The following is a 13,865-nucleotide window of genomic DNA, read 5'->3' as shown; positions in this document are numbered from 1 at the left end:
TTTGCACCAGATGACGTTGCTATCTGTCTCACTTGGGTATTTACAAACTTCTGTAGGATCCTCAGAAAAGTGCGTGTTACACACAGAAGAGTGCCAGCTTTCCACATACAGGCAAACATGGAAGACTAAGCCTATGAGACATCTGGAATTGCAGAGGATCACCAGTTTAATCAAGGTTTGTTAACACAGACAAAAGCCCCGCAGCAAAAATTTTAGTCTGGTTTCTTAAAAAAAAAACCAAAAGTGATGCTTTTGGGATCGTGTCGGCAGGCGTTCGGGTAGGGATGGGCACGATCCACCGGGCTCGATGCACCAGCACTGGCGGTCCAGACAGACTGTGCAGCCCAGGGAGAGGGAACAGCACTTCTGGGCTGTGTCTCCTCCCTGCCAGCATGGACATCTGAAACAGGCTGGCTGGACCGTGCCCGAGGAGGAGCGTTTCTCTCCACTGGGTGTTACTGTAGGGCATCAGGGCTACTCCCTCTCTCTAGGTGCTGGGGGGCTGCAGCCGGGGGAGGGGACCTATGGGATGGTCCCCCATTTCAGATGTGACAAATGAAAAGATGGACACTTCAGAGACTTTCTGCTCCTACAGGTTTCATGACAATAGGTAGCTGGGTAAAGAAAAAAGACTATTTATTTTTTAGCTCAGTTTCCTTTAAACCTTTCTTTTCTGCCTACCTTCCAACCTTCTGGCCAATGCTAGAGACATGCAACAGCGTTGTGAGAGTCTCAAAAATGCCGGGTTGCTGTAATTTCATGAGAGCTATAGCTGAGCAAAGGAGACAGGGATCCACTCGTCCCTTCCTCCTGCGGGAAAGGGTGGGCCTGTGCTCCAGCCTTGCAAGGTGCAGCCCCTGGGAACCCGGGTTTCATTAGTTTTCCAGCTTACCGAACAACTTGTTTGTTCTTTCTGTCTTCTGAATAACACCTGCACAATCCCAAACGGATTATTAGTGCCAATTATTATTCAGTCATCAGCATGCGCTGTGTTGTATGGGATTTATTACAATGAGGAAGGCAAACAAACAAATATTCTAATAGGGAGCACTTGGTTTAAAGTAAACCATTTATATTCAGGTGACATCTAGTACCGTGCTATCTGTTCATTCAGACAAGTAAGGCAGACACTAAAACCGCATTTTGGTGGAGACAAAACCATTGCAGCCTTTGCTCGAAATAAAACTAATCAAAGTTCAAGCAGATGGTGCCCGAGGCAGCAGCTAGCTGCTTGCTGCAGATGTGGTCGTGGCTGCTTAAAATGTCCTTCCCCTCTGCTGCTGACCCATAGCTGAGTGTTAGCCCCAAGGACGCCCATCAGAGTGCCGGGGCCCTGCGTGGCCAGGCTCGGCACACTGCCTTTCAGCTCCTGCCATCGGTCACCTTCAGCTGAGGACGAGCGGCAGGAAAGCAGTGGGGAGCAACCTGTGCAGCTCCTCCTGGTGGGCTGGCAGCGGGGTGCCCGGACATGCTGTTTCTGAAAGTGATGAGCTTGGGTTCTGCTGCTAAACTGCTGCAAAACGGTCAACTAGGAAACCGAAGAAATGTTCGTGGTGGGAAGCACACGGACCTGGGTTTCATCCCTCACTCAGTGCTGCAGGCAGCTTGTCTTTTAAATAACCGACTATCTTGCTGTAGGCTGACACATTTATTATTTTAAAGTGGGAGGTAAGCAACTGAAGAAAGCAATTAATAGTTTATGAAAATCACCCAAGTCTGTGGAGAATTGCTACCTTTCTCAGAAGTACCTCTATGGGGTGTGAGCCTCGGCAACCTGAGCTGCAACATCCTGGTGCTATTTCCCTGCTCCACATCAAGGGAAGCTCCATCTTGAGCCTTGCAAGGAGCATTGCAGTGTCTTTGCTGCCTGTTGAGAAGAGGGCTGCCTGTGTAGACAGACCCAAATCAGCCCTCTTCCTTTCACTGAGATTTAGCCAGCGCAAAGAGGCTGAACCAGTGTCTGTGCAACTGGACGGCGCTCTGATTTGGCAGAGAAGAAATGGAGCTGGGGTGCCAATAAGAGCGTTTTACTGGGAAGGGGTGAGGCAGCGAGTCTCTCGGTAAATGACTGAAAGGCATCTCTTCACAAAGAGCTTTGATGGAGAAGAAGGGGAGGTTGAAAAAAGTCAAACAAAGCATGCGTGGGTTTATAATAAATAAACTAATTGATGTTTGGAAGTGCAGTAATGAATAACGGACAGAAATATCTGTAAAAGAAAATGAATGCTCAGAGCAGATAATTGATATGCTGTTTCTTCGCTGCATGCTGGTGTGGAGTCGTGAAAAGAATATCAAACATAGAAGATAAATGAGAATTTGTTATTTTAAAGCAGAGGTCCTCAGGACTTTATATGTTTTATATGCTACAGAAAGAAGCTCCGGGATCTTGTGAGGGAGTACAGGGTACCAGTGGTATAGAATCATAGAATGATGGAATCGTTTTTGTTGGAAAGGACCTTTAAGATCATCAAGTCCAACCACTAACCTAACACTACCAAGTCCACAACTAAACCATGTTCCTAAGCACCACATCTACTCGTCTTTTAAATAACTCCAGGGATGGGGACTGTAACCACTTCCCTGGGCAGCCTGTTCTAATGTTTGATAAACCTTTTGGTGAAGAAATTTTTCCTGATATCCAATCTAAACCTCCCCTGGCGCAACTTGAGGCCGTTTCCTCTCGTCCTATCGCTTGTTACCTGAGAGAAGAGACCAACACATGCCTCGCTACAACCTCCTTTCTGGTAGTTGTAGAGCGTGATAACATCTCCCCTCAGCCTCCTTTTCTCCAGGCTAAACAACCCCAGTTCCCTCAGCTGCTCCTCATAAGACTTGTTCTCCAGACCCTTCACCAGCTTCATTGCCCTTCCTTGAGCTCTCCCCAGCACCTCGATGTCTTTCTTGTAGTGAGGGGCCCAAAACTGAACACAGTATTCAAGGTGCAGCCTCACCAGTGCCGAGTACAGGGGGATGATCACTTCCCTTGTCCTGCTGGCCACACTATTTCTGATACAAGCCAGGATGCTGTTGGCCTTCTTGGCCACCTGGGCACACTGATGGCTCATGTTCAGCTGGCCATCGATCAACACCCCCAGGTCCTTTTCCGCCAGGAAGCTTTCCAGCCACTCTTCCCCAAGCCTGTAGCGGTGCATGGGGTTGTTGTGCCCCAAGTGCAGGACCTGACACTTGGCCTTTTTGAACACAGTTGGCCTCGGCCCATCGATCCAGCCTGTCAAGATCCCTCTGCAGAGCCTTCCTACCCTCAAGCGGATCAACACTTCCGCCCGACTTGGTGTTGTCTGCAAACTTACTGAGGGTGCACTCGATCCCCTCGTCCAGATCATTGATAAAGATATTGAACAGAACTGGCCCCAATGCTGAGCCCTGGGGAACACCACTTGTGACCAGCTGCCAACTGGATTTAACTCCACTCATCACAACTCTTTGGGCCTGGCCACCCAGCCAGTTTTTTACCCAGCGAAGCACATGCCTGTCCAAGCCATGAGCAGTCAGTTTCTCCAGGAGGATGCTGTGGGAAACAGTGTCAAAGGCTTTACTGAAGTCTAGGTAGACAATATCCACAGCCTTTCCCTCATCCAGTAAGCGGGTCATCTTGTCATAGAAGGAGATCAGGTAGAAGCAGGCTAGGTCCAGGAATACTCTGTCATTTCTAAAGTCAGAGGAGGATGGGGTTTATCATCACAGCATGACCACAGGAGAGAAACAATGTCATGGGAACATGGTACTCAAATTTTCTCCTTCAAAATCCACTGCAAATGAAACACTGAGGTGGCTTTTTGGGTGATCATCTGCTTTTGACATATGGGTTAACAGATTTCATTGGAGGAGCTTGTCTCCAGCGGCATCCTCACCATTACTGGCACACTCAGAAAATTTGTTTTGTTCAACTTGTGTGTCCTTTACTGCTGGTTAGTTCTGCATCAGCACAGCCAAAGAGGTGGTTTTAGAAGGACTGTGTGTCTTTGTTAGTTTTTGGTTTTAATTCTCATTGTGACTTTGATTTTGATGGGACCTGATTCTGTAGAAGCAAAGTTGAAAACTCTTTTTCCATCTGCTTTTTGTCCTCCTGTGAAATAGGGGTGTGTGTGCCCCTGAGCCTACATGCACCTGGGCTTCTGCTCTGAATGTCTACATGCAGATATATGTTTAAACATACAAGTGTATAATTCAGATTACTTACCTACAATATTTTAAGTGTTTGGGAGCTGGTGGATTTGGGGATTTTAGCTACTAAAGAGAAAACCTAAAAGTCCTGAAAGACCTGGACCCTATTAATTAATTTATTTACTAGATGAAGAGAGAAAATACCAAGAGATGACAGGTAAATGATCTATTCCACTTCCAAATCCCCAACTAACCTGTGCCAGAGGTGCAGGCTGATTTTGCAGAGTTGCTTGAGGCAGCAATTGCTGTGGGAGAAGCTCACACAGAGGCTGGGAAGGCAAAGAAAGCTGGGTTAAAAACAAAACAAAACAAAATAAAAAACAAAACAAAACTTTATTTATGTTTGGCTCCTTTAGGTTTCTTCTAATGCCATGGCTTTTGTGTAAGTTGGTTTTAATTGCTAAGCTGTGTATGTGACACATGCTTTATACTGTGTGCCTGTTTTGATGACTCTTTGTGAAGTTACCTGAAGAGCAGTAGGTTGACTGAGTCTATGCACGGATAAATCCTGCTGCATGCTTGGTGTTCTTGGCAAGGGAGTGTTAGACTCTGCAACCAGCTTTGTTGGTGTAGCTGCAAAAAAAGTACTGGTGAGTTCTCACATGCTGGAAATCATCCTCGTTTGAAGTGGGAGTTACAACAAGACCTGGCTAGAAATGATTACGGCCTGGCTAAATTCCAGCAGGAGTCAGAGCTGTTCTTGTTGACTTCAATGGCAGTAAAATTAAACTGATATGGAGGGCCTGGGCAAAGATAAAAGTAAATGAGACAGATTATGATTCTGTGCTCCAATGAATGGAGAAAAAGGAGCCAAGAGCTCTTCTAAAACAGCTGGAACTCCCTTCATATGGGCCGAATAACTGTAAATTTAGGTTAGCCCATCGGCTTTTCTTCCAGACCAGGGAGCAGGAAGTGTATAAGGTGTGCTCAAGACTTGGCTGGAGCATCCTGCATCTTGGCCAGAAGGGAATCACCCACAAGCTGTTATTACTCATGTAAGTCTATAGGAGCCTCGTATTGCTCATACTGGTGCCCTCAAATCTGAAGACAGAAGTCCTTATTTTCATAACAGATTGAAACAGCAGGACTCATGGCTAGTCCTGCTACTCATTTTCCAGTGTATGGGTGGTTGCAGTAGAACCTTCCCTCTTGTACGTTACCATTTGAGCTTATGCATTTCATTGTCAGTAACAAACACATATCATCAATACCTCATAAATAACTTAAATTAGCAGCTGTGGTATGTAGACACACATTCTGTAACTTGGCTAAATTAAAAATAATGCAGTAACCAAGGAATGCCACTCACATGCTGGGTCCGACTTGGGTGTGTGGGAAGATTTTGGTGAGCTCTTGGATGATACTGAAGGTGTCCGACTAGTGCTGAGGATTGAGGCACCAATATCAAGTGCATTAAAGTGCTGTTCAGGATCCAAGCTGGAGCCACTGTCCTAAAACAAACAAACAAAAGGGAATAGCTATTGCATCTGTCAGGGTAAAAACATTTTGAAATGCATCTAGTAATGGTTGCACATCCAGTTCTTTGGTTGGCCTAAAATCACTTGAGCAGAACTAATCCCAGGCAGGCCAGCAGAAGACCTGGGCACACGTGTCAATGTCCCTTCCAAATAGCATCTAACCAATGCATTTTACAAAGAGCTATCACTGAGTTGGAAATAAATAGCAAGCTACTGCCATAGTCATTTCGTGCCTTCAGATGTTTTTCTGAATCTTTCTTTTGCATTCAGTTGATGTGACAGCAACTGCAACCTCTGTGAGACACTCAGCCATGCACTGAGGAGGAGCTTTTCTTTCTTCCCTCAGCAGATGACTGATGTAGCCAAGAAGGCTGATTGCCAGAACATGTCCAAATGAATCTTTAAACTGCAGTACCTTGCCAAGGAAAGGTGGAGATATCTCACATTGCCCCTGCCCATGTTCCACTTAATTTGTGGCTATTACTGATCTCCAGGTTTATCCTTTCATGAGCTTATCCAATTTACTTTAAAATTATTCGAGTGAGCAATGAATTCTGAAGTTGGGGGAATCCACTCAGAAAGACCACGCTGGAGCCTTCGCTGATGTTAACATCGGAACAAGTTGTGATTACTGCATATATTCATGAAAAAAGCTTTTCTCATTGTACCTTTAGTGCTGAGGACACAGCCTCTGAGGACACTTCTTCCAAGCCCATCTCCTGTCTTCTCTCTACCCGAACATCTGCATAACTGAACGGAAAATATAATTCCATGTATCAACATGGTATAGTTATATTTCATAAAATGTGCTTTAAGCAAGTGGAGGAACAAATTATTGTAACATTTTATAGGTTAAATGAACAGCTGAAAAATCACTTAAGTCAAATGCTACTGAATAACATTTGAGAGGCTGTTTTAATTTTCAGTTTTTGCTCTGTTCCTATCTTCTTGAAGTCAAGAATTATATTAAAGCAGTATATATAAAGGTCAAGTTCACATCCTACAACCACTTTATGACTTCATTGCAAAGCTTCCATGCATCTCTTTAAAAACAATGTAAGGATTAGAGGAAGTGAATAGTTAAGGGATCTGTCTATTCCCTATTTTTGCACAAAATAGAGAAATGCAACAGTTAATCTGCCCCTAAACTCATGACTGACAAATCAAGCTTAGCATAAAGTAAGGTTTAGCCTGATCACTTTTTCTATAATGAACATATTTCCCTCAGAGTTCAGTCTTCGTTTTTGTTACATAAAAGATGTCATGTTTCTAAGATAAAACTTTGGCAGTCATGAGGCTGCCCTTATCTTACTGTCCTTTATGTTCCCGTCGGTTGATATGATTTTCCATACCTTACCACCATGTGTGTGCACACAATGAACTCTGGCTTGGAGTTCCACTGGTGGTAGGTGATATAGTAATGGGTCTGGAGCCAGATCCACTGCTGTCCTTTGGTCAGAAACCGATAGCAGCACGACTTCCCCTTGCCAAACTGCATCACTGTCAGCAGAAAACACACACAGCTTGTAGCACAATTTGCAATGTAAAAGTGACGTGAAATGTGAAGAGAGTGACAAAAATATCTGTGGTCCCACTGATTCCCAAGGGAGACAGGACTCTAAGCACCTTTTGAGTTAGTGGTCCTGTCAGTCTTGTGATAGAGCAAAAATCATAAAGATCAGCAGGTATCTTCTTCTGACACTTTCAATGGTACATTCCTACACAGTACAATGAACCTTAACTTTGGACACCAATGCTTTATGGTCTGCTACAATTTAAAGGTAGATCTCACCCTCGTTTATGTGCTGATCACATACTGCTTAATTAGGCATCTGGGATTAATTTCTAAGAGTGATCATCTAAAGTTCTATAGCAGAAAAGTACAGCATAAAAATGCTTGAAAAGATGAGTATTGCGTGCAGACGGATTCAGAATGAAGCGAGTATAGGAGATAACATTGTGCAAAGACAAAAAACATTTGAAACTGAAAGAAAATCCCCAGACTGACAAGAATTCAAAGTGCGGTAAACTGGAGTGTACTGAAGGTTTTAAAGATTCATGGACAAAATTAATCTCTGCTTTTCTTCCCCAGTGATTTCAAGGGGTTCCCAAACATGCACATATTTAGCCTTTCTATATTTTAATGTCAACATATGAAAACTAATGTTGACGGGATATTTTTGGGCCACCCAGAGGTGGTAAGCTGAGATGTTCCAGCCAGTTCTGTAAGCAAATCTTTGAAAAGGATTACCTCATTTTCTTTATGTAGTGAAAGAGTTTTTCAATTAAATCTTAACAGACTATATTTAAATAATAACAGGTAATCCCAACTACTTGGTGAACAACATTAGGGTAAATAATCCGCAAGAACGTCACAGAAAAGGATCTCCTCTGAGATTGCTTGAACTATTCCTGTATATTCTTTACTAATAGAATGGGGGGTCTAATCTGGTGTATTTTATCCATTCAGTGAGTCTCGCTGACTGCTTCTGGGGATACGGAAGGTAAAAATTGCTCTTTTTAGAGCTCGATAAGTCTGGCCCAGACATCAATCATCAGCTGCGGTGCCCCCAATCTGCTATAGCTCTGCTAAGACATACAGGCGTGAGGCAAGGGTCAAACCTCCCCTTCCAAGTTTAAACCAATTTTAACTGAAATTACATTTCACTGAAAAGAGGTGCCCCAGTGACTCCACAGAAACCTCGGCTATGCAATACTTACAGTGTTCATGGCACCTTGCTAGCAGCTCTAGGTCATCTATATGGTAATAGTCGTAGCCAGAAGTACCCAGCACTTCAAAAGGCAAGTATCCTATAATCGGCGGTGCTCTGTGGTTAGGCACAATATAAGTGAATTCATAAACCACAAAAGAAACAGCAGTTCTGCATGTTGACATGGATATGTAAAAAGCCCAGATCTGCTTGAGCTCATCCGTGTAAAGTCATCCCTCCCAGGTGACCAGGTTGTGACTTTCCCCCACCTTGTACCCAGGATGTCCGGCTGGGCATGGCAGTGCCAGTGGGCACCGTCCCCCCAGGAAAAGGCCATGACAACCCCATCTTTCCAGGGAAAATGTGGTTATGGAAAGCAACTCAACTTCTCAGGGACCTTCACACAAGAACCTGCTGTGAGGGAGCCATCCCCTGTCTGTTCCTTGGTCAGGGGCTCTGCTGGGAGAAAAGGAGGCTCAGGGGAGACCTTATTGCTCTCTACAACTGCCTGAAAGGAGGTTGTAGCGAGGTGGGTGTCGGTCTCTTCTCCCAGGTAACAAGCGATAAAACAAGAGGAAACGGCCTCAAGTTGCACCAGGGGAGGTTTAGATTGGATATTAGGAAAAATTTCTTCACCAAAAGGATTGTCAAGCATTGGAACAGGCTGCCCAGGGAAGTGGTACAGTCCCCATCCCTGGAGGTATTTAAAAGACGAGTAGATGTGGTGCTTAGGGACATAGTTTAGTGGTGGACTTGGCAGTGCTGGGTTAATGGTTGGACTTGATCTTAAAGGTCCTTTCCAACCAAAACAATTCTAAAGTTCTATGATTCTATGCAGCTCCTGCAGTCCCTGCACAGGGGAAAACGTGTGGCGAGGCGATAGGAAGCCATCGTCTGCCGGGACTAGGGGGGTAGGAGGGGAGATCATCTGTGCCACTTCCCTCTGGGTGTCTGCAGAGCTTGTCCGTGGAGTGATGAGGCAGTTGCTTTGTACCTTTGCCAGCACAGTTGCCTCAGGCCAGCGCAGATTTTCCCTCCATAACTCGGTGGGAATTGCACACACACAATCAGTGGCTGGATTTGGAAAGAATAATTTCCGTAGCTGTATAATAATTAGATGATTTTGCCGTGTGACAGTCTTTGGGCCATTGATATTTTTAAAGGAACCAAGAACAAGCTAATCACAAATTTGGCCTGAGAAACAGACTAGTTTTGTTTTAAAAGACTGATGAAAATGAATGCAGGGCAAAACAGTAAATATCATCTTTTGTAGGAATTTCAGTGGTTGCCCTCCTGTTTAGATGTGAAACGTAACACTATTTGAGAGAATTGCACTTATGAAAATAGCAGTAGGCAAGCACCGAACACAACGGGGAGTGCTTTTCCTGTCACCAACCTGTGATCCAGGAATAAAAATTTCCACTCCAGACTGTGTCTTGATGTGAATTCTTCTAGAGGTTCTTCCACAATGCACATCTCCTGTATGGTGAAGAAAACTGACTTACTGAGAGTTGCAGCTTCACCCCTCCCCTTTATCTAGCTTTTGTTAGCTATAAATACGCGGTGTATAAGAACAGAGGATTCTCACGTTTTCTGGAAATTCCAGAGACTGATGGTATTTATCAATGTCAACATTTTTGCAGGATTTGGGGAGAAGAACTTGTGATGCACATGGACTTAAGAGCCATGACTGTTCCTTGGGGTGCCGAAGTTTTTATGGCTTTGAAGCAGCGCCGGGGGTGTGAGGGCTGTGCTCCCCATGGCCCCGAGGAGCAATGCCCCTTTCCAGCATCCAGCCTGTGGTTGGTCCCACCTGGGTTTGCCACATCTTTTCTTGCTCTCTTCTTTTACTTAAGATACCCATTGCCCTTTCCTGGCCGTTTTGGACACTCTCCTTTCCATTCAATATCTGAGGGCACTATGCGCTGTGGAGGCAGAAATGCCTTTTCAGGCAGGCAGGTTGTGCGGGGCCCCTCAGGCGGGTGAAAGGCAGAGGTTTTGCCTTGTGCTTCACTCCTGCAGTGAAGAAGCAGCTGGCCCTTAAGACTCACAGCAGCCCTCAACACTCACGAGAATGGTAATTCATAAGTGAAGTACATGAGGCACGGCACAGGGCTGCCTGTGAGGCAGGGCATCCTTGGCCCAGAGGGATGGGGATCAGGATCTAGTTGGCAAGGATCAGCTGTTAGGTGGAGGTAGGAAGCGGGGGGAAGGATGGCACCATGGCGCACATCCGTGCGTGGGCTGGGGCTGGCTGCGTGCCCCACGGCTGGCTCCCAGCTGGCTCGTAGCTCCCCTTTGCCGACCTCTCCTCTCCCACTGGTGGTTTGCAGGGGCAACTCCAGCTCCACGAGCTGTCAGCCTGCAGACCCCTGGATGAGACTTGGCAGCATCAGCGCTCAGGATTTGGTGGCACCCAGGGTTACTGTGTCCCCCATGTCTCTCCTGCAGGAGGGTCTCCATCATCACTGGTAAGGACAGCCTGCCTGCTGGCCCCTAACACTGTTGTCCCCCTGCTCCCTGGTGCCACGCCCCCCTGTGCTGTGGGCTCAATGACACCCTCCCATCGTCTCCACCACCACATCTCTCTCAGCTCTCGCTGTTGGGGACAGAAGTGTTTCAGAGCACGAGTGTTATAAACCCTCTTGGGACAAAAGGAAAAGCTGAGGTGCGCTGCCATCAAGCATTTCTTTGATACATATCAATACTCACAAAGTTGATTAAAGTTGCTGAGTGTACAGTGGCAAAAGGCTTCACACATACCTTAAATTCCTCTCTCCCCTCCTCCACTTTACACCAAAATCCATGCTGATGCCAAGAACATACACTAATATTCAAGGTGCAACATGCAAACATTGCTGCGTGCAACCAAAATGCTGATTTTGCCTTGCTCAGCCAGTCAGATAAATATTTTTGCCTTCATTTTAGAGAAAGTCAAGACGAGGGGTTAAATGAGTCACCCAGGTGAACTGAAGAGATCGGTGCTCAGGGTTTCCTGGCAGCAAGGAAGCTTCTCCCCACTAGCACTGGGCAGTTCATTGCCTTTTGCAGACCATTTTTGTTTCCCTGTTTATTTTGAGATGTTAGCTACCCAAAGACAAAGGAAGTTGCTTTCAGGATTCCCAGAGAACCTTAACTCCAGCCTCCTCTGCTAATATGATTTCTATGGTTAAGATTTATGGAAAGTGTCCTCACTTACTTACCCAGAAGGGACTCTACTTGCCTGCCAGGGCCATGAATCAGTCGAGAGTGCCCTTCAGGTCCCTGAGCAGTAATGGAGCCAGGACAAGGGAGCAATGATTTCATACCAGATAGGTCTCAATTAGACTTTTTAATCTTTTAACCTCTGAGGACAGGACGCCTAATGCAGTAGGTCACATTTGTTAATTAGGGAACCACAATGCCAGGCACAAGGGTTGGGTGGTCTATCCTTATTTCCAGAAGCAATTACCTTACTCCTGGGATTTAGGAGGAGGACAACTAGCAGCAGTCACCCAAAACCACCGAGGGGCACAAATGAAAGCATTGGTGGCCATCTGTACACTGTCCCATTGCAGGAACAGAAAGCAGCAACGAAGAACCCAATTTCAAAGTGACTTTGCAATTCCTAATGCAACGAGGGTTCCCATTTCCTGTGCAAGGGAGGCAGAAGTGACATCACTTCTGCAGATCCTGGCTCGCACTGATAATCCTCTTCACCGGATTTTTATGCATGAAATGTGATATCTGTAATCCGTTCAATTAGCAAAATTAAGAACTTTGCATGTCACCCCCATGTTTGAAAGTGTTTTGAGAAGTTCTGAAATGAATGGGATCCAGGACATGCACTTACCTTTAAAAACTGAGGCGTTGCCAAACGGACAGTCGCGACGAAGCAGACCTGCTTTCCTGGGGATGTTCTGTAAGCCCTTGGGACAGCCTCATCAAAGCCATTGCAAGTGGAGTTAGGCACTAGGTAGCGAAAAAAACAGGACCCGGAGTCATGCCTCATATGAGATTTGCTCTCCATGAACATTTTGCACACTTGAAGCGTACTAATATTAATTTCATTCAAAGAAGTGCTCTAAAAGCTTTTAAAGCTGATATGCATATATTTAAATCCAAGTCAGACATCAGCGCTTAACTTCAAGTATGAATCTTACAGGTTAATCCTGATAAAAATAAGGCCAAACCTTATTACAGAGCATAAACCAGCTTTCTGGAAAGAAACCACATGCATCCAATTGCTCTTTTTCACCACTCACAAGTAAAAAATATATGCTGTGGCATGCCTAGTGCCCTAACTTCCATGAGGCAGTGAAAAAAAAGTGTTGGCAAGGGAGGTAGCTGAAGAGAGTTCGTCAAGTCATCAGTGGCAAAGCGCTGGGGCCCACAGCCAGTGAGGCTTCATCGAGCTAGCAAGAGGCTGCTTGTGGTTCTTGGCTGCTGAAGCACACCTTCCCCTTCTGCATCGAAGGAGAACAGTCCCCAGCTTGCTCAAGTTCTTGTTTTAAAGAGTGCTAGGTTAACGGTTGGACTCGATGATCTTAAAGGTCCTTTCCAATCAAAATGATTCTATGATTCTATGCTTCTATGATTCTAAGAGCAAAGAAGACCCCATGTATGGCACTGGCTTCCAGAGCTGGGCATTTCTGGTGAGTCTGCAGATGGTCTGCTGTCTCCTGAAACACTGGGCAGAAGGAAAAACTGGATGCGATGTGGCTACAGATTTTGTGTATGGGTTTTTATCTGTGTCCCTCGTGATTGCATGGCTCTTGTGTTGCTCTGAGGGCCCACTAGCACCTCCTGCCACAAAGATGCGTTGCCAAAACAACGTGTTGCCTTAAGCTAGCTCACAGTCCCATGTTAGAATGACACAATGCAAATTCTTCATCTAAATTCGAGCTGTTTGGAGATGGTAATCCCACAGCAATGAAAGAAAAATGCGTGCTAAGCTGCAGTGGGAACTGGGCTGGCCCCGTGGGCTCTTGTCCTGCCCAGCCGACTATCCCCCATGGGGCAGAGAAGGTCCCATCTAGCAGCCAGAGTTCTCCAATATGAGTTGATCTAATGCTAGTAGGGATTAATGCTAATATGAAACTGTCTTTCCTTATTAGTAGGCCCCTATGTCCAACTTTGTGAAGTTTTCTACAGTTTGTCTCTGTTGCACAGGACAAAGCAAGGATAAGCATGTCCATTCCTGTGGAAATGAAGAGTTTTGTGTCTATCTGGGGAGGAGATCACTAGCAATTTTTATTCTGGGGTGCTTCTGCACTGGGCTTTAGTTCACTAGCATAGTTCTAGAGATGGAAGAAGTCTCAACTTATCACAGGTACTTTTGGAACCCAATTCAACCTATTAGAAGCCTTAGAACAATGATATATAGCTGATAACAAGGATCACAGGGTATGAGACAGGAAAATAAGTACTCTGAGGAGAATTCACACCTGCGATTAACTGGTTTAGGCCACTGTATGCACAGTATGTATTGCACCAAAAAGGGGAAGAAAGA

General features: G+C 45.4%; 1 protein-coding gene across 1 annotated transcript in view; it reads right to left on the bottom strand.

The window, feature by feature from the left end:
* The window catches only part of NPAS2 (neuronal PAS domain protein 2), a 54,514-nt gene that overhangs the window by 15,127 nt on the left and 25,522 nt on the right, over positions 1-13,865 (bottom strand). The window contains exons 7-14 of the mRNA XM_068421587.1: positions 12,207-12,325; positions 9,771-9,853; positions 8,385-8,491; positions 7,016-7,163; positions 6,332-6,413; positions 5,495-5,636; positions 4,652-4,758; positions 4,380-4,472 (exon numbers count right to left, since the gene is read on the bottom strand). Coding sequence (XP_068277688.1) covers positions 4,380-4,472; positions 4,652-4,758; positions 5,495-5,636; positions 6,332-6,413; positions 7,016-7,163; positions 8,385-8,491; positions 9,771-9,853; positions 12,207-12,325 — 881 coding nt within the window. The remainder of the gene's footprint in view (positions 1-4,379; positions 4,473-4,651; positions 4,759-5,494; positions 5,637-6,331; positions 6,414-7,015; positions 7,164-8,384; positions 8,492-9,770; positions 9,854-12,206; positions 12,326-13,865) is intronic.

The sequence above is a fragment of the Nyctibius grandis genome, chromosome 2, assembly GCF_013368605.1.
Source record: "Nyctibius grandis isolate bNycGra1 chromosome 2, bNycGra1.pri, whole genome shotgun sequence".
Classification (NCBI taxonomy): domain Eukaryota; kingdom Metazoa; phylum Chordata; class Aves; order Nyctibiiformes; family Nyctibiidae; genus Nyctibius; species Nyctibius grandis.
Note: the sequence above shows the minus strand (reverse complement) of the source record. Positions and strands in the feature narration are given on the sequence as shown.